Genomic DNA, 27,368 nt, shown 5'->3' with positions numbered 1-27,368 from the left:
TCATTTGATATTCTGGACTCTCGTCTCCCAGCGGAGCCATCCCTGATCTATCTGAATTACAGATTAACTGGCACCAAAGGGATGGCAGAATCCATTTAAATGAATAGCCCTCTAATTTATTAAAGGGCTTATTTATGCTGTTGATATCGGGTGCTCATCAAATTCTTGGAGTGGCACAAACCCCTCTGTTGTCCCCAATCCATTCCTGCTGGAATATTTTCTCCTTTTCAGGACAGCATTAGAGGGCTCAGATGGAGGGGAGTGTGTGTGTGTGTGTGCATGTGTGTGTGTGTGTGTGTGTGTGAGAGAGAGAGAGAGAGAGAGAGAGAGAGAGAGAGAGAGAGAGAGAGAAGGAGGGGGGATATAAAGGGGCTGTGTCCTTCTGTGGCTGCAGTATCTCTTGTAGCTTAGCAATTGCTCACTGCTCATGATGAGCGTCTATATTACTAGGAGAGAGCTGGAGTCCCACATTTCTCTGGACTGGCTCAGAGGAGCATGGTGGGTGCTTCCCTGATGACTGGGCCCTCCCCATGCTATTTCACTCTCTCATTCTAATGCAATGGCATTGGGATTTCTGGAATCTGACACATGACTCTTGAGTTATTCTCTTGAACGTGACCCTGCCCAGACTTCCTTCCATGAGGTTATCGGTGAGGTTGGGAGAAGGAGGGAGAAGTTGGAGATGGCTGTGTCTGCGTGTGCAGGAGGCCTGCTTGGTTAGCTGCAGAGTTCTATTCTTAGGAATGGGCCAGTGCTGGGGTATGGGGGAGGGTCACAATGCTGGGGTTTTTTGGCCAACATTTTGAGAAGAGATTTAGAACAGTGGCCATGCTAGGGATCTTTCTGGAAAGGAGAAAGGCTCAAAGGCAGAATTTCCCATTTGACCTCAGACTTTCACTAGCCTTTGGTTTTTGGAGGAAAGATGCTCAGTTCCACTGATAATTATGCCCTAATAGGTACCAAGCACTTTTCACACATTAATTCATTTAGCCCTCAAAACAACTCTGTATTATTGCCACTTGATAGATGAAGAAACTGAGAGGGAAGTCAAATAGCCTCCCCAATTTACTCAGCTAGTAAGTAAAGAAACTGAGACTTGACCCCAGGAACTGCCTGCTAGTGTCCCTGTGCTTACCAGCTATGCAGTACACACTCCTCTCTGAGTCCCTGCAAACTCGCTCTTGACCCTGTCAAAGTCCGAGGCTCCAGGCTGTGCTTCCTACCATCTGCTCTTGCTTTTTTTTCCACTTGCCAGGCAGAGGGTTGGGCCTGGTGAGCCTGTGGGTTCTCACCCAGGGGGACCAAGCTTCGCCATCCTGTGACTTCTGGGGCATCTGCTCGACTGTCTGTCCCAGGCCCTTCCTTCTATTGCAATGGTTCTGCACCAGGGGTGTGCCAGCCCCTGGCCAGCAGGGCACTCTCCCCAGCATAGCGTCAGAGGCAGAGGAAGAGCAAGGCAGATGAGGCCGATCCTCCTCCCCAGCAAGATACTGGGAGGCAGTTTGAGTCTGCTTGAGACGAGGCAGGAGAGTAGCTTAGAAACTGCCCTATGAGTGGGCACAGCTCTTGCTGACTGGGAAGCTGGCAGCCCTCGGTTCCTAGGAGGGACCATCCTGACTTCCAAAATGCTCTTTGGAAGTCACACTTGAGAGCAATGCAGAAATACCTTCACCTGTCCCTGAAAGTCACCAGGAGCTCTCTGTCTCTTCAGAAACTGACCAAGACTCCAAGAACTGCCCCTGGTCAGGACATGTTTCTTTTTGCCCCTGAAGCCACATGAAAGAGGTCATTACTCAAGTGAGGGTGATCACCAGAAGGGACTTTGTTGCTACCCTAAGCCAGCCAGAAGGGCTCTGCCCTCTGCAGAGTCACCACAATTGGAGGATGCCAGGAGACGGATGGAGGGCTTTCCTACAGTCTCTCTTAATTCAGAGCTTTTCAAACTAGGCGGAAACATGCCAAGGTTTGTGGAAGTAGGGAAGGCGTGAACAGCCCATTTCTGTGAAAATGCATCTCTTCATCATATTTGAAATTCGTGGGAGGTTATTTTGGTTCTTGAAACAAGTTTCTTTCTGGCTCCAAATTATGATCTCAGTGTCAAGTTGAAGCAGTGTATCAGTTCCCATGCGGAACAAAGGCCCTGGGGCAGATAATAGACTATATAAGTATTGCCATCCATAGGTGAATATTTACTGTGTTTAATTTTCTAAATTTGGGCCATGAACTGAAAAAATAGAGAGATTTTATCATCTCTCTTCATCTCAAACCTTGTGCCCTAAAAATTTACTTATTAATATTTAAAACCCATCACTCTGTATGAATCATTGGCTATAAAGAGACATAAATTTTACTCTATTTCCATTTCATACACATATTTCTTCACCTCTCTACTATGTGATCAAGGTTCCACATTAACAATACATGCATATGTACAGGGACTGTGCTTACAACGCCTCCCCCACCTTGTCTTAACTGATTTGTTCAGTTACAAGTTCTAGAAATATTCGCCATCGGAACCCATCGGCTGTTTTCTCTCTTGGTCCTGATTTTTCTGTAGCTTGACTATGAACCATGCCTTAACCTACATTCAAGGCCATTCTGCTGCTGGGACACTTTGCTTTGCCAATTGAAAGCTTCTTGTTCTTTGATTGGCTCATTTCTGTGATGATGGAAAAGTGAAGCTGTGAGTTCCTTTCAGGGTGATGCTCCTTTCCTTATCAAGGCAACCTGAATTCTAAGTCTGTTCCAGTGAAGAAGGGAAAATGTCGACTTTGGATTTAACAAATTTTGTTCCTGTCCTGTTAAATGCCTCACTCCTACCTGGGTATTCTGAAGCATGGAATCAGCATTGGATCACTAAATCAGAAATCCTGGGTTCTCATGCTGATTGGGGGTGATTGAGCCATGTTGGGCAATTCACTGGGTGTTTCCTTATGAGCTGGGAGGATGGCATGTTCCTTGCTATGTCTGTGTTGGAGGGTAACTGGGAAGGGGAAGAATGTGAGTAAGTGAATGTGAAAGTGCTTAGAATCATATAGTGCAAGTGTTAGGAGATACTGTGATGATGATGATGATGATGATGATGATGATGATGTTGATGTTGTTTTTTCCAAGGGTCATTAGATTAATATATTTCATCTTTCCAGGAAGCATATTATTTGATTGTTCTTATAAAATTGCATTATTAGAATTTGAACTTGAGCCCAGTTGAAAAAATTGCTTTTTCTCCTAGAACTTCCACTGATTTACCAGTGGCATTGGTTGGATGTGGTCACTAAGACGCCGCATGTCCCCATCTGTCAACTCCTCCCTCTTTAATCTTTTAAGTGGCACAGATCTCCTTTAATCTCTTTCCTATAGAGAGGTGGGGGAGGAGCCAAAAAGGGGCTGTTGGCAAAGAGTTTTGTGTTCCTTTATGGAAGGCCAAGTCCCTGGGTTTCCACCATGGAGCTTGGGATTCACATTGATTGCCAGAATCTAAGCTCACTGTATATACCACACCCTTGGAGAAGCCATGTCCCTGGGCCTCTGCTAGCTCATGGCTTCGTGAAGCACATGAGGAAGTATTTGAGCTCTGAAATTAGACACAGAGGAATAGAATCCCACCTCTGTTAATTTCCACTTCCCTGGTGTTGGGCAAGGAACTCCATCTCTCTGAGCCTCAGTTTCTTTATCTGCCCAATTGTGATGTTAATATTGTACCTACCTCACAGAATTGTGAAAACTGAGTGGAGAGAAAAACATGCAAAGAACACTATGCCTGAAATGTAGAAAACACTTGATAAATGTTGCTATTGATAAATATTGCTATTATTATCATTACTATTTTCAGAAGGAGTAGAGTAGTTCTATATATCCTAATGACAGAGGAGGAAGTTGAGCCCAAGAGCAGTCTGGCCTGTATCTCTGGGGCTGCAGCCATAATGTTTTCTACCAAGTGCTTTGCAGAAACTCCAGAACTGAAATATGAGGCACCAGGCTATTTTATTGTTTCCACTCATTCATTTACTCTAACAGAATTGGATGCCTCTGGTGCATTGCTCCCTTTGCATGATATGACTCTAGCATGTCCCTGATCTTCAGGTGCCTACATCGGACACCTAAGGCCCCATAACCAACCAAGGTGTGCATGCTGGGCATGGGGGTTGGATGCCAAGGGAGGAGGAGCCCCTTCTGGCCGGGACAGAGGGTAGGTGAAAGGAGCAGGCACTCAGAGCAGAATTGATAGAGGAAGTAGCTGTGAGCTGGGTCAGCAGATAAATAGAACACCGTCTCTAGCTTATATTAAGTTTTCAATAAATGGTAGCCATTAATGTTATTATTTAATGTTTTGCTCACAACAGACATTCGAGGTACATATATATATTTGGATTGACTGCCTTACTGGCAGTCCAAACAAATGAGGTAGATTTTATTACTCCCATTCCTTTTTGCCCAGAAGGGCCTCTGGATTATACTGAACTGGGCTCAGTGCTCCATCGGTCATGGAGGCGGGGCCGGGGGTATTACCACACATGAATTATCAGCCTTATTTCCTCCTCTGACTTGCAGCATGGCACATTCATCTACCTTGGCACAGAAGGAAGCAGACCTTCCTTCCATCAGCTCCCCATAGTGTCAAATGAAACAATCAGCGACCGGCCTCGGGGAAGAGAAGGCGCTGCAAATTGCCACAGAATGCGAAATTCCAATTCTTGCCCGTGCCATTAATCATAGCCCTCCTCTTGGAAAGGCATTCGTACACACATCTAAACTTAATAACTCTATCAATAGCTAATATTTGTTTAGCCCCCACTGTGTGCCAGGACTGTGCTAAGTACTTTAGAGACATTTAAGCTCTCACAATCTTGAATCTTGTCAAGTAGGTGCCTTGATTTTTCTCATCATTCAGATAAGGAAGACACAGAACAAATAACTTGCCCATCCGAGGTCACAAAGAATGTGGATTTGAACTTGAAGGATCTCTCACCATTGTCCTCACCCCTAACCCTTGTACCTTATGGTCCTACTATATACTAAAGGTCAGATCCAGGGTGGGCTTATTTTATTAAATTCAGGGTAAATTTTAGGTATCTTGGGTTGTGGATTTCAGGGACTGTTCCAGAAAAATACCCTTTACAAGGTCTGGCATCAGCCTAGAAAATCTGTATAAACCCTTGCAGCTCAACGCTTCTGTGTAGTAGGTCTGAGGATGCCTCTCTTGTCTGTGAAGGTGGGTACCCTTGTGCTGACATGAGTTAGGCCCTGTGAATCTATTAGCTCCTATAACCCTATGAGCACCCCATAAAATTATCCCCCTTCACTTCTGTCCCCCATGCTGCTGTATCTCCCGTTATGTTATTACTGCCTAACATACATTTATTGGTTTAGTTATCCACAATCTGTTGCCTCCCGTCCGGAATGTTAATTCCACCAGAAGGGCTCTGTTTTGTTCTGGTTGTATCTCTTGTCCTTTAAACAGTGCCAAGCACAAGTAGACTTTTAATAGCTGTTTGTAGAATCTAGTGAATGGAGACTCGTAGGATATTGGCTTATCCAAGTTTTACAGATTAAGAATCCAAGACTCAGAGAAGTTGAGCAACATATGTAAGCTAACCAGTCTTCCATACTTATCAGCTGATAGACACCCTTTGGGCCCAAAGTCTCTTAATTTTTAGCTCCTTGTTCCTAAAATGCTTGGAGTCTAACAACCTCTTCGATGGCTGAGTGCTTTTATTGCTGTGACTCCTGGGCCTGTCACATCTGCTGGCAAATTTCTGCATATACACTCCCACTCTACACCCCCAACTTTATTACCCATAGGTTTTTCACTTTCCCTACTTATTCCTCATTGATTTATTAGCATAAGCCATTTTTAGCTCACTATTATAATAAATCTAATAATTCCTAGTGATTATAATCAGCATTAATCACATTTAACCTTATAGTATTATACAATGCATGGCTTGTAGGGGGCCACTCCTTTTGCATGTGGTAGCCCTTGACAGCTCTGACAGCACATGTCTGGATGTCCCTTCAAAAGATGTCCCTGAGCATTCATCTATGGGGTTATGGCTTTAGCATGCTTGCTCAAGAATAGAGAATTCACTTATGAGACATGGGTTCAAAGTTCAAAATGACCTTTCTACTTTCTAGCCATGTGTCCCCTCAGCCCTTTTAGGCATGGTGTCCCATTGTCACCATGTTATTAGAAGATTGAATGGTGGTATCCTTGCCATTGCCTCCAGCAGCCTCTTTGCAGGACCCAACGGGACATGAGGGATCCCTGTGTCAAGTGCCTTGTACTTCTTGTCCTGTGCTTGGAGCCTTGGAGCCATTTCCGATGAATACCTGGAAATATTTATTCCATAACTCATTCAGCACTTCCCCTTTCTATGTGGAAATTAGAAAGTCAACTGCTGTTCATCAGCATTTATTGAGTCCCTACTAAATACCCAGATGAGTGAAGATGAGTGAAGAATTGGGCTAAAGGATCCAAGAAGCGTTGGCCAATCAGTCAGTCGACGTCCTCATCTCTGCCTCTAACAAAACTTATTTCTTATTTGCATCATTGTCATGTTCTCTGTGTTGATTAGAGATGGGAAGTACTGGCTAACTCTAGCCCCACAACTTGGAATGAAAAGCATTAGGAAATACAAATGCCGTTATTAGTGACCCTGTTAAAATAAGAAGTTGTCTCTTAGAACAATAATTCACATGGGGGTTAAAAAATATCAATAGCAAAATTCTTCAGTTAGTTAACTGCTATTTTCTTTTTATTTGATTAGGATTATTGTTAGTTAACGTTAACTGAGCACCATGCCAAGTGCTTCCCATGAATATTTTATTTAACCCTAATAATAACTAGATGAAGCAGTTAGTGTTATTAACCCTATTTATAGATGAGGAAAGGAGTACTAAAAGGTTAAGTGATTTGACCAAGATGGTAGTTTTTAACAGCTGTGATAAGCACTGTTGCTCGTCTTAGCCAAGAGGACTGAGATTGAGTGATCAATAGATTATATATAAGTATATACATATTATATGTATATTTATATATAAAAATATATAAGATGTGTATATATATATATTTTTTTTTCCATACAGAGTCAGAGCAAGCTCCTGCTTGGGTTGTAGAGAATGAGAAGCCATAGAAGGATATAAGAGATATGGAAACCTTGGTCTTCAGGGGTGCAGTGATAATTTAGAGAAAGAAGTGATTGGGTAGGGAGAGGGAGAAAGAAGAGGGAGAGGCAGGTTCAAGAGATGCTTCATGGGAGGGGTGGGCAGTGTACACTGTGACGGGTGAGCATAGGCATCAGGGTGAATGTCATGAGCTGCATCCCAGCTCTGACAGAGATGGACATATCGATCCTATATTGGGGAATAACAAATAAGAACTTTTATTCAAGCTGGACATGGTGGTGCACACCTGTAATCCTAACTACTGGTGAGGCTGAGACAAGAGGAACCAAAGTTTGAGGCGAGCCTTGGCAAGTTAATGAGACCCTGTCTCAAAATCAAATATAAAAAGGGCTGGAATGTAGCTCAGTGGTAGAGCATCCCTGGGCTCAATCCCCAGTACAAAAAAAAATAGAACAAATCTCTTACTCAATTGGCGGTAGGAGATGTGGCCGGTGAGATAATTAGATGATAACGGGCTTTGAGATGAGGCCTAAATTGTACATGCTTATGAATAAGGATGACCCTAAATAAAATTACAGTGAATTGATGAAAATTCTGCAACAGACCCAAGAAAAATATCAAATTTGTTTTCTTTTCATATTGTTTTTGTAAGTTTCCTTAAAATTATAGTTTGTGCAATTATGGAATGAGTGCAGACCTTGGGATGAGATAGTCTTGATTGGAATTCCAGCTTCACTGTTTATTAGCCGAAGGATGGTGGGAAGGTTAATTAAATAGTTCTGAGTCTCTGTAAAATAGAATGACCATTTTGAGGTTGTGAGGGTTAAATGAGACAATGTTTATACTTTGCTTAGTGAAATTTTTGGCCATTGTACATGCTTAACAGTTTTATAAAATGAGAAAATACAGGAAAGCATAGCCAAGTGCCAGGGGTATGGAGGAGTCTCCATAAATAGCATTTAGTATATTTGTGTGTGAACATATATATTATATATTTATCTATTTTATATATTCATATTTTAAAATAGTCACATTTAAAATAGATATATATTTATATATACATAAATATATATACATAAAATATGTAATATACATATACATCTAGTAGTTTTATGTGTGAATATATATACATAAATATATTTATTTGTTGTGTCTATTGATCACTCAGTCTAGCCAGCTAAACTTTGAAATGTCTAATATGTGAACCCAAAAACATCCCACATATGGATTCTCTGTGACCCAAGCCAAGATGGGAATGATACCTAGGCCCATTAGAAGTCAACCATTTTTAAAAACAAATGCCATTTATCAGCTTGAGGACAGCAATGTGTTGACTTTGAGAAACATCTTGTGGAGACCCATGAGTTCCTTCTACCTGTGAAATTCCAGTTTTCCCTACATGACCTGGGACATACATGTCTTCGAATCCTTGCCAAGAATTCAGAAAGATGAACACAGTCCCTGATGTTAAGTTCACACTTTATTTACTTCTCTTTGGAAGTTCTCCTGCTTATATTCACAATGCTAAATTAATTGCATTTTTGTTTTAAATTCTGGGGGCAAGTTGTTGATGTAAAAGAGATACAATTATGTTAAAACAATGGATAAGCCGTTCAAGATTTCTCGGTAGATATGTTTCCAAGTTGTTAGGCGTGCAGTGCCTCACACTAGTGTGTGTGAGTGCCAGGGGAACAATGCCGTGGGTGTGCCTACACAACCAGTTTAGTGGCCCTTGCTTTCCAGTAGTCTTCTCCAGCCGTTCTAGAGATGCTCCATCATTGATTCTGAAACATGTTTGATTAGTGGGAACTTCTAATATCTTACATTTCTCCATCCCCAACTTCTCTTTCAATTGGTTGATAATCTTAAAATACCCTCAGCTGCACTAAAGGCTTGCTATTTAAAGGCACCTTGGGAGGAATCCTTTGGTTCTTACATTTGCATATTAGGCCAATGTTCTGAGCGTGTTTGGGAAGTCAGCAGTTCCAGATAATATTGACAACAGCCTCTTGGCCGGGGTTGACATTATCCAGCTAAGGCTTGCTACATACTGATCTTTTTCATGTATCATTTTGCTTAGCTTAACTGCTTTAGGTCAATGTCAAGATCAACTAATTAATATCAGAGTTATCTAACCCCATAAACACACTCACGTATTCTGAAGTGGACACTTTAAAATAGCATGAATTTAAAATTCCATTATGCAACATGGTGGGGTTTTTAATAGAATACCAACAAACAATATTGTTAAGCAATTAAAAAATAATAAAGCAAACCTACCTGAATGGCTGTAACCTCAAAGGCTCAAAATGATATCTGCTGCCCTGGGAACATAAACTCATGAGAAATAGGAGGAAACAAACTGTTAAGCTAGAAGACTCGAAATAGACCAGGCCTGCTATGCAAGTAGTTTAAGCATTGCTAACATGCCTCTTGCATGAAGTATGCTGAGTGGGATACAAGATTTGATTTTTCTCTCTCTTCAGCCCCACTGTGCACCTAATCCTCAGCTCCAGGGTTGCTTCTGTGCATCTTCTGTCAGGCACAGAAAAAAATAGCAGTTTTTGCACACCTCAACAGGTCTTAAAAAAAAAAAAAAAAAAAAAAAAAAAAAACAGCTCCTTCTGATCCTTCTGTTGCCCTTTACACCAGTGGCATTTCATCCCTGAATTGAATTTTAGGGTAGCAGGAGGCTGTGATTGACCTTACACGAGGCATCTGAAGCCCCAGAGAGATAAGGGGACTGGTTCCTGACTGCACACGGTTGTATTCAGAGCAATGCTGGGTAAGAACTTGGATTAGAACTCAGGACCCTTGTGGCAGCCATCTGTTGCTCTTGCTTTCCGTGATAAATCTCTTTTCCTGCTAGGATGGTTTGACTTTTTTACAAGATCTCGATTTCCATTTTAATAATCCCAAGCCTTCCCTTGACTCTGCAAAGGAATTAAATTTAAATACGTAGTCTACATTTTATCTTGACATTTTCTTTAGAAGGCAGGAACAAGGAGGAGAGAGAAAGGCGGGGTGGGGGGGTGCAGATATTCAGTCTTCTCATCACGAGAGCAAAATTTTTCTGTTTCATTGGAATTCTTTGTTCAGATCCTCTTGGGAGACGTGTAGGGCCAACGGCTGCTCTGCAATCCTCCAGGCTCTCCAGTTACCTCTGGAGACACCAGGAAAAACCTGTGTCCCATATCCCAAATCTCTGTGGTGAACGCACCAGTGTCAGCATTAAGCTATGTGACTTAAAGATAGTCTTGTCAGTCTAATTGATCTTGAGTCATTGCCTCTCCTGTCAGAGCTGTCTGTCTCCTTACCCATAATCCTCATCACTTTGATAGCCTGTCAGGAATATGGGACTTGGCCCAGTCTTGCCTTCATCCAATAACATTATGAAATTGATACTGACACTTCCATTGGCACTAATTTCTCTAAGAGATTGGAGCCAGAGGACAAGTGGTTTAGCTTCATGGCAGTTAAGCTTTCCAAGTAGATCAAGATGGCCTAAGATTGATTGACCTGTACCCCAAGGAAGGGGGTGGAGGGCGGGGAGGAAACAGGGAAAAGAGGGAATGGAAAATCAATGTCTGCATCGTCATCATCAAGTGATATTTATTGACTGCCCAAGAAGGACAATGTCCCGTATGGATATTCTGAAGATTCATTCCCAGCCCCTCCATAGGCTGTTTTTAAAGACCTTTTAGAAGATTAGGAGACACATTGGCTAGAGTGGTTCGCTGGTTTACTTGTGATGTTGCCCCCTAGTGTCTGGAGCCCGAAACAACAATTGAGTCGGTTGATGACTGTCTATTGTCTCCATCCTCTTTTTTTTTTCCCCACGCACAAGAAGTCTAAGTTAATTCTTAGGGTGATTATATAATTTTTTTCATCCAAACCACAGGGAACATTATTAATATCTAGGTTGAAACAACAACTGTAAATAAGGACTGTCTTGGACAAATCAGGATGCTTGGCCACCCTCCTTTAATGCAGCATAGCTGGATTGAGAGAGGAGCTAGTCCCTTCTTGGCAGCAGTACTTTCTTACCTGAATTCCCTTGAGGTTAATGAATGCACATGGAAACGGGGGTTTGAGGAGAAGAGATACCATCAAGGCAAGAGGTTTTTATGGATTGACTGTTTTAATAATATTACTTGATCTGGAATTCAGAGTACAAGAATAACACCATAAAAGTGATTGCAAAGTCATAAAATTGAGGAAGAATATGCATTTTCCAGATGAGATGGTTGGACCTTTGATTTTTTCCTTTGTACTATGGCTAACTCACTATTATAGAGTCTCCCTCCATCCACACCCATATCGCCACTCCTTTTTAAGGTACAGCAGTTCCTCCTTTATCTGTAGTTTAAGTTGTGGTCTGAACACTAAATAGAAAATTCCAGAAATAAATATTTCCTAGGTTTTAAATTGTACGCCATTCTGAGTAGTATGATGAAATATCATACCCTCCTTCTCCATCCTGCCCAAGACATGAAACCTCCCCTTGTCCAGTGTATCTAAGTTGTATACATTACCCACCTCTTAGTAATTTAGTAGCCATCTTGGTTATCAGAGCAAGTACCAAGGCTTTGCAGTGCTTGTATATAGGGTTCAGTTCTGTCACATTTTCAGGCATCCTCTGGGGTCTTGAAATGCCTTCAAGGAAAAAGAGAGGTCAGTTGTATTTAGTTCAATATCCTTGAAGATATTACACTAGAAAATATTATGTACATTTCTCATGAAAATATTTTGTCTGGTGAGATAGAGGAAGGGATGAGATGGTACAGAAATACAGACCAGTAAGAATACAAACACATCTATTTAATGAGCTGGCATTTAGTTAATGTGGGAGTTCATAGGCATTCTTATTCAGAAGCACATATGTGTGAGCACATCACATGGGGTGTCTGGCATGTTTATGAGGGTCTGGTGGTGGACATGTATGTGACATCGTTGCCTCACCCTGTACCACTAAGGGGGTCTCCTAGAGAACATAGCCCAGTGGGTATTGGCCTGGCCAGTGGAGCCACTGGAGGGGAGCTGGGGACAGGTACTTCAGTCTATAAAGTGTGCTATGTGGGGAAGAGAGCCCAGGCTGATGCGGTGCTATTCCAATTGATTTTGGTGTTGTGTTCATACCTTCACATGCTGAAATCAATCGACCTTCTGTCCCCTCCTCATTCCTGCTGCAGAGCTGTTCAAATGAAATGCTTATATCATTTTTACAGCGTGTCTGTGGAAGGGATGAGTGAGCCAAGAGACTAATAGAGGCTCCTGAGGCCCTTGCCCAACTGCTGTCCAGGTGTGTGGGGAGAAGAGGCGGTGGCTGATGTTCAAGGTGACAGACTGTGAGGAAGTGGGGAGAGGCTCTGGGGGCAGGAGGCGAGGCAGGGCCTTTGGGCTGGGCAAGCAGGACTTAGCAGGGATGAAGGTGTAAACAGATGGAGCTCAAGGTTAGTGTCCCTCAGGTGTTGGCCTCACTGCCCCCAGCACACCTATGCCATGGTCCTCATGACAGGTGATATCTCTGTTGCCTTTTGATGGGTCCTGCCTGTAGACCTGGGGCCTCTTCAGGGCTGGGGTTGGGTCTTTTCCCTCCTCCTCCCTGGTTTCTAGCTCAGGGACCAGCACATCCCACAGTATTTGGTGAGCACATGAGCTGGAATGGCCAGTCTGGAAGGTATGGAACGAATCATGGACCATTATGCTCACAGAACCCACTCTCAAGGATTCTGAAGTAGGCATGTTGCTATAGTCCCCAGGGTCACTGTCCTTGGGAGATAAATGCCTGGAGAGTGAATTCCCTACGTACCCCACAACCTCAGCCTCCTCTGCCCTCCTCTTCATTATAGCACGGTTTCAGACCCTAAGCCTGCCACTGCCGCTCAGACCTAGATGCTGAAAATTGTACAAATGGAAGATGCCATGTCCTGCCAAAAGATAAGGTGAACAGGCTGCAGTGGCACACACCTGTAATCCTAGCAAACCAGGAGGCTGAGGCAGGAGGATTGCAGGTTTTAGGCCAGGCTCAGCAACATAGTGAGACCCTGTCTCAAAATTTTAAAAAAATGCTGGGGATGTAGCTCAGTAGTGGAGTGCTTCAAGGTTCAATCTCAGTACCATTAAAAAAGAGGTAAATTAAATTAAAGTCTTATCCCCTCTATTCCACACCTGTGGATGTGACCTTATTTGGAAACAAGTCTTTGTGGCTCAGTGATAGAGCACTTGCCTGGCACGTGTGAGGCACTGGGTTTGATCCTTGCACCATATAAAAATAATTCAAAAAAAGGTAAAATAAAAAGTGTGTGTGTGTGTGTATATATATATATATATATATATATATATATATATATATATATATATATATATATAAATAAATTAAGGTAATACTGGAGTAGGGTGGGCCTTAATCTGGTGGGACTTGTGACCTTATATACAGAGAAGAGACACAGAAACAGACACACAGAGAGCAGAAGATGCCATGTGATAAGAACAGTGGCTGGGTGATGACAAGCCAGGGGACGCCAAGATTGTCAGTAGCCAAAGGAAGCTAGGAGGAGGTGTGGGAGGAGTCTATCTGGAGTCTCTGAGGGAGCATGGCCCTGCTGACCCCTTGATTGCAGACTTTAGACCTCCAGAACTATGAGAAAACAATTTCCTGCTGTTTTAAGCTGCCCAGTTAGTGGTGGTAGCTGGCTGACAGCAGCCCTGGAGGGGAGCTCGTGTTTGGCTGTGTCTGGCTTTGCGCTCTCTATTAGAGAAATCTTCCTAGGGGCTCAAAAGATAAATAAAAAAAAATAGACAAGAAAGAGTTCCTGCCCTCTAGGGGTTTATGATCTAGAGACTTCCAAGACCAACTAAGGAGCTTGAATTGTTGGGATGTACAAGGAGAGAGACGAGTGTGGACCCCACAGAACAATCCAACTACAGGAAACACGCCAATGTAGAAGTAATTTCCTCACATTTTCTAAAATTGCAGTGTTTTGATGAAAATCATACTATTGACCTATGGCATAACTTCTACAAGTAAAATGTCAGAGGACCGCTTTGTGCCTTATCCACAGAGATAGCCTTGCCAGGGATGCACACACAGTGGAGGGTTCCTATTACAGGCTCTGAGACGTGGACGTACCATCTTGGTTGGAAACAACCCAGTGCTTGACTGTAGCTGGGTCTGGGAATGGGCTTACCATGATGAGTGGGTGCCAGCCCTTAGCCCAGTGAGCCACAGGTGAGAGGCCACAGAGCAGTCAAGAAGCACCTGTAAAGGTGACTCCACCTGCAAGTCAGGGCCGTGTCCTACAGTGAGCAGGTGTACAGTGTCAGGCACACACAGAGCCCTCAGCAGAAGGAATTCTGGGCCCTGGAACTCTCTGGCCACCAACAGAGAACTCTAGTTCCTAGTCCAGGGTTCACAGAGGAATGGCAGCCCAAGAATCTGTGTTTTGTGAGATAATTGGATACTCAGAGGGCCAACCTTGCACAGCTTTGATGAGGCACAGTTCCCCCATGTCTGGGCTCATGGTGCTGTTCTTATCGTGTGTGTGCCCCACAGTTTATAAGTCACCCTTGAGTTTTTTAATCTTAGGAAGGGGATTCATAATCAAAGTCTTGAAATCTGAACATCTACAGAGGCCTATTTGGTGGAGAACCCTTGGAGCTCCCAGAAAGGCCAACTTGGGTACTATTACCCAGGGGGGACATTGGGAAGCAAGGCCACCTTTAATTTTTCTGGGAGGAAATTTGACGTGTAGTCAAAAGAGGACCAGACTAGAAGCCAGAAGACCGGTTCCCCCTGAATGTGTAGTAGTTCACTTTAACAACTGAGCCTCCGCTTCCTCATGCATCAACTGGGGAAGTTAGTCTCTGTTTTGAATACCTCTTATGGTGGATTAAGTTCCTGGGCAGGAAAGGGGCTTGTGAGCCATGATGTATTACAGATCTGTTGGATGACAGGCATGCAGGTCCTCCATCCTATAAGCCTCTGTGATCTTTAACTCTTACTACCCTCCCCCACTTGAGTTTCCCAGGAGACTCATGCCTACTCAGTGAGAATTTATTTTTATAAAGGGAAAAATATTTTTCTTGTCTGATGTGAGGTGATACAGTCTGTGCTTAGGGTAGCCGTGTATAAATGCTCAGGATCTCAGGGTTTGGGAATGAGCTTTCTATCTCATTACTACTAATGCCCGGGGCTCCCATGACTTTTCTCCAACTCAAAATTCAGGCCTTATCTCGTCATCTTATATTTAAGGTAGTTCAAAAGTGTTTTCATTATGCACCTTATATTAAGGCACTATAATTATGTACTTTGAGGCATGTAGGGGTGAAATTAAGAATATAGACTCTGGAGTCCTACAGCTCCAGTTAGAATCATGATGCTGCCATTTACTAGCTGTGTGACCTCAGGCAGATTGATTAACTTCTCTGATTCTATTTATGGGACACTCCTAGCTGAGCCACTGTGAGTGTTGGATGAGATCACATGTACATAAAACCCAGTAGAATGCCAGGTGGTCAATCAGTGCTCAGCAAGAATTAACTATTATTCTTGTGGTTTGTGGCAAGAATTTTTAAGGCCATCATTCTGGAGAAGGAAATTAGGCCATATGTCCTGGTATTATTCCACATGTGCCCAGAAATACTGTGAAAAGAATTTCTTCCAGCATACCCTGGGCATACTAGGATAATATTTGAGGGCCCTGCAGCTGTGGGTAACTTTCTAACTGAAGTTCCCATATGTCAGCTGGTGCCTGAAGGATGACAGGTTCCTCCTGGGAAAGGTTTTCTTCTCCTCTGCCTCACTCATCTCCATCTCATCTAACTGGTCATGACTCACTTTAACTTAAAAAGAACTTAATGTTGAGGACTGAGGATAGAGCTTGGTGGTGGAACACTAGCCTAGCATGTGGGAGGCCCTGGATTTGATCCCCAGCACCACCACCACCACCACCACAGTGAAAGAACTTCATGTTGAAACCATCTGGCATCAGCTGGGGAGATTTTAGTTACTTCCATTTGTGCTTAGCCCACAGGAACCTGGGCTCTCATTCTTTTGGTTTTGATAATGCAATATAGTCTGTTAGTGTGAAAAGTGGCAGGAGGGACGGGTGGAGGGCCTGGGACCATCAGTGATCCAACATGGCAGCACTTGGCACAGCGCGAACGCAACCACTATAGCGTGAACTCCAGTGACTCCATTTCCTTCCATTTCCCATTGAGGTGGAAATTATGGGTAAACCTTTAGGGGAAAGAAAGGCTTCTCTTTGGGCATAACTGTGGCCATACACAGTGGCTAGAGCTGGATTTATAAATGTTGATCAATCCACCTGTAAGTGGTGACTACAGGAGGTGGCTGTAGGCAGGTAGGGTGTGGATGGAGGAGGTGGTTAACTGGGGGTTTGCCCTTGGGAGTTTATATTTTGTCCCTGGTAAATGGATCTCTCTCTCTGCTTCCTGGGTGCTAGCTGCTGACAGCTTCTCTCCAGCATGCCCTTCCACCATGATGTTCGGATTAGCTTGGGCCAAGAGCTACGGAGTCAGCTGACCATGGACTGAACCGCTGAAACTGAGCCAAAATCAACATTTCCTCCTCTAGTTGTTCTCTGTCAGGTGTTTTGGTCACAGCGATAAAAAAGCTAAAACGCTTGGGATGTGCTGAAACACCACCTGCACGCAGAGTCTTTGGAGAAGGTTGATCATGGTTGTCTTTCCTCCAGGCTGTTTGCATTCATCCTCATTCTGAGACCCCTGTTGCTTCTTCCTGTGGACTTGCAGTTGTCCCTGACAGCTACAACCTGGTGCTATCATCTGTGGTCTAAGGTTCCTGGGAATCTCATGAGCTTCTCTCCTAAATGAGATCGCTGGCAAATGAATGTAAAAATGTAAAGGTTGGGGTTGGGAAGGAGACTGTGGCTGACCTCTCATACCTGTCCCCTGTAAGAAGCACAATGTTGGAAGACTGGGCAGCGCAGGGCAGTGGGATAAGACCAAACTTTGAAGTCAGAAACCTGTGGGTCTCTCTACTATGTATAAACACTGTGACCTTGGGCAGATTATAAAACTTTGAGCTTCAGTTTCCTCAACTGCATCACAGGGGACAATAGGATCCACCCCCAGGGTTGTTGTGATGATTAAGTGAGATAAGAGAAGCCAAGTATTTGGAACACCCTATTTGTCCTGCCTTCCCTTTCCTTAGGAGTGGGTTCTCAGGCTGGTTGATCAGCAATCACCAGGTGATACCTCGAATCTTTGAATGCTATGAGGCATGAACAATGCCTTTGGTTTCTGGAAGAGGCTGGGAGGGAATTCAAGCCAGAGAATAACACTTATCTTTTGGGAAATGATTCAGGGAGGACTGAACCCCCAAGGAGGGCATGTCTTGTTGGGCAGCCTACAGGACCTTCTGTGCCTAAGAAGTGCCAGTGGGCAGTGCCTGTCTGGAAGCTGGAGGAAGGAGAGAGGGAGGGCCCCGAGGAGCCAGTCCAGGAGCCAGTCCTGAAGATGACGACTTGTCCCCAGGAATGCTCCTGAGCACAGCCCATGTTCACTTGGCTTCTGTTCCACATCTGCCAATAAAAATTAAGAAATTGATTTTCTTTTGTTTGCCTCTGAGGACCAGGATCTTTTTATGAGACAGTAAATGGAATCCCTCTCTGAGCATGGCTGGGTTTTTAATTGTGTTTGTTGTGCTTTCACTTATTCAGTTTTATGAGTTCCTGCTCCCAGATTTGTTGATGTGAAGCTCTTGCCCACCAGGGACATGTCAATGTTTGATTTTTATCAGTAGGAAAAGGTTGAGGTTTTTAAAAACTCATTTTCTTAATCCAAAGGTTGGCTTGTTTGCTTCATTCTGACACATTAAAAAAGCATGAGATGCATCCAGGCTTGTTTTCTTTCCCTTCCCAAGTCATGTCTTAGGTGGTCATGATCTGGCTCCACGTAGAACTGAAAATCGCAGCTTAGCTTTAGGAGAGAGAGTGGGAGGAGGCAGTTTAAGATGGATTGCATCATTAGGAACCACACACCATCTTTTGCACAAAGTGCTTCTGTAGGGATTTGTTGAAGATGGTGTGGAGTGTGCAACTGTCTAAATGAAAAGATGAAAGTAATGTTGTTAAATATGGAGAGATGATTGACAGCCCCTCACCCAGCTCCATGGCTTGAAACAACAAAGCCGTGTGTTGCCTGGGGTCTTCTGCTGCATGTCAACCTCACTGAGACTGTGAGTGGTAGCCTGGGGCTCTGCCTCAACTTCTGCAAATGCCAACACAGGAAAAGAAGAGACATCCCGGGTCCTAAAGCTTCCATGTGGAAGAGATGCTCCTCCCTGCTGATCACTTCTCATACTCAAAGAAAGAGATGGGGTTTTGCCCGTCTTCAGGGGGTGCAGAAAACAACAGTTCTCCCTGGTGCCTGGAAATGTGGTGAAAAGCCATCATGGTGAATGCAGTTCCAAAAAGGGTTTTCTGAATTGAGAGGTGTAAGGGTAAAGGAAGGAGCAAGTCTCATTCCAGAGTTTTATAATTCAGCCGTAGATTTTGGACTCGACTGCCCGATGCTATCTTACATGGGTTGGTCCAATCTTGACAATCTCTGGCAATCTGTCTTTAGCTGCATTGGGTCAGATTCTCACCTTCTTAGTAGAGGCTCATGTGTTCACACCTAGCTCTGTTTGTCAAAACCACTTGGTGTCAGCCATACTATTGAGAACATGGGTAGTGTGGTGGGAAGAGGACAAACTTTGGAGACAAATATGGCTTTAGGTGCAAGTCCCATCACTCCTTTGCTAAGTGGAATTTGGAAACTAATTAAGCTAATTGGAGGATGAGTTTTCCTGTTGATCAAATGAGAATAACAATAGTTTTTGAGGATCAAATGAGATCAGAACAAAATGCCCGAAACATGCCTGGTATATAATAGGTATTTAATAAATGTTAGTTTGTTTTTTTTCTCCTCCTTCCCTTTTGTTATAAACCACACAGATCCCAGCATTCTTAGGGACCCAAATTGTCCTTTCAGTATTTGGAGAAGAGCCACTTCTACACCTTGGCTGGGCAGATTCCATAGTGTTGACCAGTGACTGGATTTTCTTGGGACCACATTTCTTCCTCCTTCCTCTTTTCCTTGTTGTTTTTCATGAGATTTTCTTTACAATTTTTTTTAATATTTATATTTTTAGTTGTAGTTGGACATAATACCTTTATTTTATTTATTTAAATGTGGTACTGAGGATCAAACCCAGGGTGAGCCACTATCCTAGCCCCTATTATTGCATTATAATTAAACATAATAGTGGGATTCATTTTTAAGTATTCCTACATGTACACAATGTAACAATATAATTTGGTCAATTTTATTCCCTAGTAACTTCCTTTTACTTCTACCGGCCCCCACCCCATCCCTTTCCACCCTTCTACTGTTCTCCCTTCTATTTTCATGAGATTCCCACACACACATTTCTTTTATTTTGTATCCTCTAGCTTCCACATGTCAGAGAAAACGTACAACCCTCAACCTTCTGAGTTTGGCTTATTTAACTTAACATATGCTTTCTAGTTTCATCCATTTTTTTTTTTTACAAATGCCATAATTTCATTTTATTTGTGGCTGTATTATACTCCATTTTGTATATATTCTTTATCCATTCATCTGGCAATGGACATCTAGTCTAGTTCCATAATTTGGCTACTGGGAATTGTACTGCTATAACAGTGGGTGTGCATGTATTACTATACTATGCTTACTTTAATTCTTTAGGATAAAAACTGAGGAGTGGGGCAGCTACATCATATGGTGGTTCTGTTCCTAGTCTTTTGAGGAACCTTCTGATTTCCATAGTGGCTGTACCAATTTACTATCTTGGGGCCAGATTTCTAAGAATTGTCAATGCTCTGTAAGACAGAGAGATGGTGGAATGGAAGGGGATCTTAGAGACATGGGATTAAGATAGAGATTCCCAGGAAGTCCTTCCCCTGATCTGAAAGGGGGAGTGAGCAGTGAGGAGTGGTTGCCTCACCTGAGAGGCTGATACTTTCCCTTCTTCATTCTGTGTCACTCACCCCATCATCCGCTCTCCTTTTGCACTATAGACCCTGTGAGGAAGTTCCCCCAGAGTCACCAGCGACCTCTGCAGGTAGTCTTGAACCTGTAGGTCTTCCTGGTGACTTACAGTCCCTGCTCTCTCCTGGATGAGGGGGGCTCAGCCTGTCAGGTTGGCGCTCACTTGGTGGCAGGGAAGTTCCCCTTCTAGTTTGTCATCAGAGGTTTTTGCTTCCTCTGGAAACCTAAACTCCACCATGGAATCAACCTCTAATGAAAACTGGAGTCATTCCCCCATCTATCTGCATCTCCTTCTTATTTTTCCCTCTGGAAGGGATGGGGAGAGAAGAGCTCTGGAAAGACCATGTAGACCATCCTGCTGGGCAAGATGCCTATTTCCCCCATAGTATGGTTGGAAGACTAAGACCCATCACAGGTCAGAAGGAAAAAAAAAAAGATAGCAATTTTGGAGAAGAAAAATGTGATGTGAGTATCTGAGCAGAACTGCATTCCCTTGAGAGGCTCTCTCAAAAGCTTGAACTTACCAGAAAGACTCCAAGGATGTTTTGCTTTCTTTCCGTATATTAGTGCTGCATAACAAAGTAATTGTGTAATTGGAAATGGATTAGCAACAGCAGCGCGGCCATCCACAGGTGCTAGGCAGTCTGTATGTGGAGAGCTCAGAAGAGAGCAGTCTTGGCTCCTTTTCCTGACCTGTCTTAGACCTTGGCAGCTCCAAGAAAATAGAGGCGAGCCCCCAGCAGTGATTTCCCCATCCTCTCCTATTACTTCTCCTCTTTGGGTATCTTAATAAATTCTTCCCTGTGATGAGTAAAGTGAGAAGAAATGCTTCCTCCCTATAGGCCCCTCCAGGTCTGTGGGTTTTGTCTGAGGCAAGTGGCCTGAGAACCAGAGCTGGAAAGGGGATTTGGTTCTTGGAGTGAAATCCCGCTGCCTCTATTAGCAGTACTTAACCTCAGTCAGCCCAAGGGATGTGTGCAAATGTGTGTGTGTGTGTAGGGTAGGGAGATTGGATTTGTAAGAACATTTACTTAATTTTATCTTCTTAGACTTCATTTTTAGAGCAGTTTTAGGTTCTCAGCCAAGTAGAGTGGAAGGTCACATGCACAGCCTCCCCCATTACCAGTACCCCGCACAGCATGGGCCATTTGCTATGATTGCTGAACCCGAGACTGGCTTTTAATGTCCAGGTCCAGGGATGCTAAATACCAGGAACCACCTTGTCCAAGGAAGTCCTGTCATGCCCCAGTGCTTGGCCCATTGAGGAGCTCAGACATAGGCAGGCAGAGACCAGCTTCAGGGCTCTCCTTTCACATCTTCTGAAGTGGTCAGTCTGCATGCTTTTTATTGGCTTTTATTTTAAGAAATGCAGTTCATTGAAGAGCAGAGGTGAGTGAGAGGACCTTGGAGATTGGATGATGGTCTTATGGCCCAATGCTCTTTTCTGGGGTGGATATAGTTGAATAAGAATGCTCAGCAAAGCTGGGGAGGGTCGAGATGATGAGTTATCTGTGATCTACGTGGGTGAGTTTAGTGAGGAGACTCAGTCCTGTCCCAATTCTCAAGGGTCAAGAGTCTTGGGGACCTGCCATGGAAGGCAGCTGCTCATGAGGAAGGTGACACTCCAAAACTGACCAAGTGTCTCTTTGAACAAATGCTTTCTCCCACAGTTTGCACTTTGGGGCAGGTGGTGAGGGGTGAAGGCTCTGAGCCCAGTCTCTGGGGGCCAGCCTGTGAGTTTGAATTCCATGTCACAACTTGTTTTAGTCAACTGTAACCAAAATACCTTAAATGAACAATTAGAGGGAGAAAGATTTCTTTTGGCTCATCATTTCAGGGGTCTAAGTCCACAGGTGGCCAGCTCCATTGTTCTGGGTCAGAGGTGAGGTAGAACTTCATGGTGGAAGGGTGTGCAAGAGGAAAGCAATTCAGGACATGGCCAACAGGGAGAAAGAGAGCTCTGCTCACCACAGACAAAATATACACCCCAAAGGCATGACCCCAGCAACCTACCTCCTCCAGCCACATCCTACCTGTCTATAATCACTGCCCAGTTAATCCATATCAGTGGATTAATCCACCAGTTAGGTCACACCTCTCATAACATAATATTTCACCTTGGAAAATTCTTACATTGCTTACACATGAGCTTTTGGGGTGGAACCTTACATATAAACCATAACACTATTCCCTTGCTAGGCATGTATGTCCTAGGGCAGGTTCCTGCTCTGTGCCTCAACGTTGCCATCTTTAAAATAGGATCAGTAATAGTACCAACCTCACAAAAACATTATAAGATTAAAGAAGCTACATTTCTAGAACTCAATACTGTAATATCTCAATAATAAAATCATCATGATCATCATGATTTTTTCAGCTAATTCAACTTACCATAGTTTGATATTTTCCTCTGGTGAAATTGCTCTCATTCCTTCTCATGACTTATGAGCCTGGGTGCAGAACCCTTTACCTGTGATTGTTACTCTGCCTCTCCCAAAATCTAAAATAATATAAAGGAAGTGCTGACTGTTTTAGATCATGGGTTCTTGGAAAATTTTGTTGACAACTCTCCATGGACTTCATGAGAGCAGATTTGAAGAAACAGCATTTCCCGAAGGTTGAAGTCCCAGGTTACATCTTCTTCCTATTCTATGTCCTTCCTCCAAGTCACTGTAACAACCCATGTCCCATGATGCTGAGGACAGAAACGGGTGGGGAGGAGTGCCAATATTTGGTTTTTGTCTTCTTGTGGTCAACGGTCAACAGGTATGATAAGCAATGTGGCTGCGGTGAAGACTGTGAGTGTTGGAGCGAGAGAGACGGCCTGGCCTGAATCCTGCCTTTGCCACTGTGTTTCTTTTCCTGCCCCCCCCAAGACACCTCCTTTCCACAGCCCTGTGGCCTGAGATGGCTACCCCACTACTTTTTTTTCCCTGTTTCTCCCCTTGTTTTGCTGGAGTCCTTCCTCCTGATGGACTCTTAGTCCTTCCTAAGACAGGAGACAAATGACATGACTTTTTACATATTTGCAGAATAACTTTCTGTTGCCCTTACAGTGTGTGTGTGTGTGTGTGCATATACATACATACATAGTGTTTGGTTTCATCGCTGTGATAAAAATGCCTGAAAAAAAACCAGCAACACAAAAAACCCTTAAAGGAGACTCACAACTCACTGCTCCAGAGGTTTCAGTCCCCGGCCAGCTGGCTTCATGGCTTTTAGACCTGGAGCAAGGCTGAGACACCATGGTGAAAGGAGTGGTGGAGGAAAGCTGCTCACTTTGTGGCAGCCAGGAAGGAGAGAAAGAGTGGGTGGGTGGGGGGAAGAGACAGGGATGGGGACAAGAAATATTCTTTAAGGACACCCCCAAGTGACCTACGTCCTCTATCCCATTCCCGCCTCCTACAGTTTCCACCATCTCTCAAGAGTTTGTTCAATGATGAACCGTGAATGGATTAATGCATTGAGGAGTTTGGAGCCCTCATCATCCAGCCACTTCCCCAGAGCCCCACTTGTAAACATGGAGCACCATGCAAACAACACATGAACCATTGGGGACATTTCATACCTGAACCATATGTGTGTGTGCCTGCTCATGTGTACGAGGACCCACCTACATGTGCTGTGTGTATAGAATTCCAAGTTGAATAATTGTCCATTGACATTGGGAAGGAATTACTCCCTTCAGAAACAGCAGTGGTATTGTTAGGGAGACCTTCCCTGGCCTTTCTGAGATGTTCTTTTTGGAAGTCTGATATACATCTGACTGTTATTCCCATAAATGTGACCTGTCCCTCCCTCCTGGAAACTCTGAGCTTCTTCTCTTTCTCCCCATCGTTCTGTCATTTTGGAATTTTGTTTCTGATGTGTGTGAGTGAGAATGTGCACTCTAGCACATGTATTAATTGTGCTGGGAACCGGGTAGGTAAGTTGGGGAAATTTCCATAAGTTTCTCATTCTCCCTTCCATATTTTCGATTCATATTCTCTCCTCTAACCCTTTAACTCTGTTTAATCATATGTGTGATCTCTATGTGGAACATTAATTTTCTTTTCTTTCCTATTTATACCTCTTCCCTCTCTGATTTTCTGAAAGATTTTTCTTGACTTAATCTTCCATTCTCCTTTGACTTTTAAATTGCGATGATTATAATTCCCAAGGATTCTTTCCCTTCCATCTTATTGTTCACACTTTAAGAATCGCCTTGTTTTACAGATGCAGTGTCTTTGTTTGCCTCTCTGAGGATATTAGTATATATATTTTAAGTCCTCTGCTTCCTGCTGGTCCCTGATTGTCTGCTTATCTTGTTCTTTCTCTTTCTGAAATGCTGAAGCTTTGTTGAAATACCTGGTGATCCTGTGCTGTGTCTTCATATTTAGGAACCGAGTACTAGATAGCTAATAAGAACCTGCCTGTGTGCATGGGGTGGAGGGCTGTATCCACTGGCTGGCTTCATAGTGCCACAGTCACAGAGTGAACTTGACTTTTCTTTGGGAGATCCAAAAATGTCAATCTCTTTCTCCTCCTCCTCCTCTTCTTGATTTAATCCAAGAACGCTAAACCACTGAGCCATATCCCCAACACTTTTTATTTTCTATTTCGGGACAGGGTCTTGCTTAGGGCCTCCTTAAGTTGCTGAGGCTGGCCTTAAACTTTCAATCCTCCTGCCTCAGGCTCCAGAGTTGCTGGGATTATAGGTGTACACCATTGCATCTGGCTGTGGGGATCTTCCTTGTGACTTTCTCTAGAGAAGGAATCTCTACTCTCTCTCCTGCAGTTGAGATTGGGGTTGGTAGGCTGGGCTGAACATGGTTTCTGTTGTTCTGGGAGCAGGAAGATAGAGGCTCACTTCATGGTTCATCTGAGCTCTCCCTGAATTTTCTGGATTCAGTTTCTCTTTTTTTATTGATTTTTTAAAATATATGACAGCAGGATGCATAACAATTCTTACTGCACATACGTTCACATCTCTGGTTGTATATAAAGTATATTCACACGAATTCGTGTCTTCATACTGGGTACTTTGGATAATGATGACCATCACATTCCACCATCACAATGGTGGATTCAGTTTCTTTAGGAATAAATTCCAGCCTTCTTGACTTTCCTAACCCTTTAAGAACAGAGCCTGCCCAGCACAAGTGACTTCCTATCAGGTTTGCCCCTGTAGTTCCATGAGTGGTACCTTTCTCTAAGTCCCTGTCCTTTGACTTTTCATCTTCTGCAGTTGTGATATATCATATTTCCTTTCACCTTGTCTCCTCTCTTCCTCTTTCTCTTTGTGAACAAATATTTATTTTATTCCTTTGTATTTTAATGGCGAGGACCAGTGCTTAGTTTTCCCCTCTCTCACTGGAAGTCACTGTGAAGTTTTTCGCAAAGTTTCCCCGGTGCTTTCAGGCACTGGCTTCTTTTCGCGAGGCGAGTGGTTATCGCAATGAGTGGGCAGTCACTTTTTCACATGGTCTCATTGCTACTTTTTCACATGGTCTCCCAACACGGTCGGCCATTTGTCATGGATTGGAATAAGCCTGTCTGTGCTGACGGAGTGGAATTCAGGGTCTCGGTTTGCATTTACCAGTCTTCCATTTAGTTCTGCCTCATTGGCGCTTCACCTCGCTGTTTGATGGGAAATATTCTCTCCATAAACTTCAGTAAGATGTAATGGATTTCTGCAGTGGAAATATTGTTCAAGCCGCAAAACCAAATCACAGCAGGCACTTTATCTAGGGACCCGGCATCTAGCAAAGCAGCCATTTAAAACGCCAGTCCCCGTATGAAGCCACAAACAGTCACAGCTAATTCCCTTTACAGGAGTTTTATTTGTATGTATGGGAAAATCACACCGCAAAAAAGAATCATTGTTCTGCTACAACTGCAGTGTTAATTATCTTTGTCAACTTGCGCTTGTAAGTGAACCTTATTCACTGGGTTTCTTCTTTGGGCTACAAAATGGCAGAGCTAGGATTGGTGGGGATGCACAGGATGTTCTTTGAAGCCATTGGGGCAGTATGAATCTGTTAAGAGGGGGATAGCTGAGCCAGCCACCAGGAGGCTAATAGCAGCGGAGCCTTGTGAATGTCATGAGTGAAACCTGACTCAGGTTAGACCCAGGTTTATACTGGTCTCTACCTGTGAATGAGGGAGGGTTGTGGCAGAGAATGGGGAGACCCGTTCCACTCCTCTGGGATTGCACCCCTTAATCAGAGGTTCTCAATCCTTGCTGTGCTTGGGACTTACCTGGAGCGCTTTTGCAATCTTGATGCCAGGTCGCATCCCCAGACCAATTGAATCACATCTTTTTGGGGTGGAACCCAGTGTTGTCAGTTTCTAAAGCTCCCAAGTAAAGGAGGGGCAGGGTACAAACTACTGCTACATCATTTTTTTTTTAAATCCTGTTATTGCTACATAAATAAAGAAGCTGATTTTAAACTTGTATTATTTTGAACTCATTTGGATTTGGGAAGAAGTGAAGATAATTTATATCACAGTCATTTTGATATACTTTTATTTTGCAGCTATTTCCATGGTTAATGGATGGCTCATTCCTAAGAGAATTTGGGTAGGATTCTCTCAATTCAGAATCCAGCACATTCGGAGGAAGTGTACTCTCCTAAAGGACTTTGCTCTTAAGGAGACTGTAGTGGGAGAAATACTGAGGGCTTGGTGGGCAGGGCTAAGAATGACTGGGTGTGACCTCACCAGGCTCCCATGTCTCCTGTGGTGTGTGCAGGTCCTGTGGCTGTCATCAGTGGTGAAGAGGACTCCGCCAGCCCATTGCACCACATCAACCATGGCATCACCACACCCTCATCGCTGGACGCCGGGCCCGACACGGTTGTCATCGGCATGACCCGCATTCCAGTCATTGAGAATCCTCAGTACTTCCGTCAGGGACATAACTGCCACAAGCCAGACACGTGTAAGTACTGAAATAGAATTCTGTCCCTTCTTGGGTGGGAAGGGCGGTGTGGCAACAGACCATGTAGCTGGGGTTCTGGAACCTTCTGGGATGACCTGCCACCTGCCAATGTCCCCCAAACAGACCCTCCCTATTTGTCTCAAAACTTGAAAGATAGCCATTGGGCAGATTCCCTGGGGAAGGGAGGGCTGTCGGGTTGAATCTGGTTCCCACTTTTCTTCACCTGACTAGGGAGAGGTGTTCCCAGTAAGGCGCAGAC

The 27,368-nt window shown here is 43.8% G+C and overlaps 1 protein-coding gene across 7 annotated transcripts in view; it reads left to right on the top strand.

The window, feature by feature from the left end:
* NTRK3 (neurotrophic receptor tyrosine kinase 3) overlaps nt 1-27,368 on the top strand; it is a 376,727-nt gene that overhangs the window by 195,449 nt on the left and 153,910 nt on the right. For all 7 annotated transcript variants that reach the window (XM_081291778.1, XM_081291779.1, XM_081291777.1 and 4 more), the window contains one exon: nt 26,921-27,109. In XM_081291778.1, the coding sequence (XP_081147904.1) occupies nt 26,921-27,109 (189 nt within the window). The remainder of the gene's footprint in view (nt 1-26,920; nt 27,110-27,368) is intronic.

This window comes from Spermophilus citellus (genome assembly GCF_964194105.1).
Source record: "Spermophilus citellus genome assembly, chromosome: 4".
In the NCBI taxonomy this organism is placed as follows: domain Eukaryota; kingdom Metazoa; phylum Chordata; class Mammalia; order Rodentia; family Sciuridae; genus Spermophilus; species Spermophilus citellus.
Note: the sequence above shows the minus strand (reverse complement) of the source record. Positions and strands in the feature narration are given on the sequence as shown.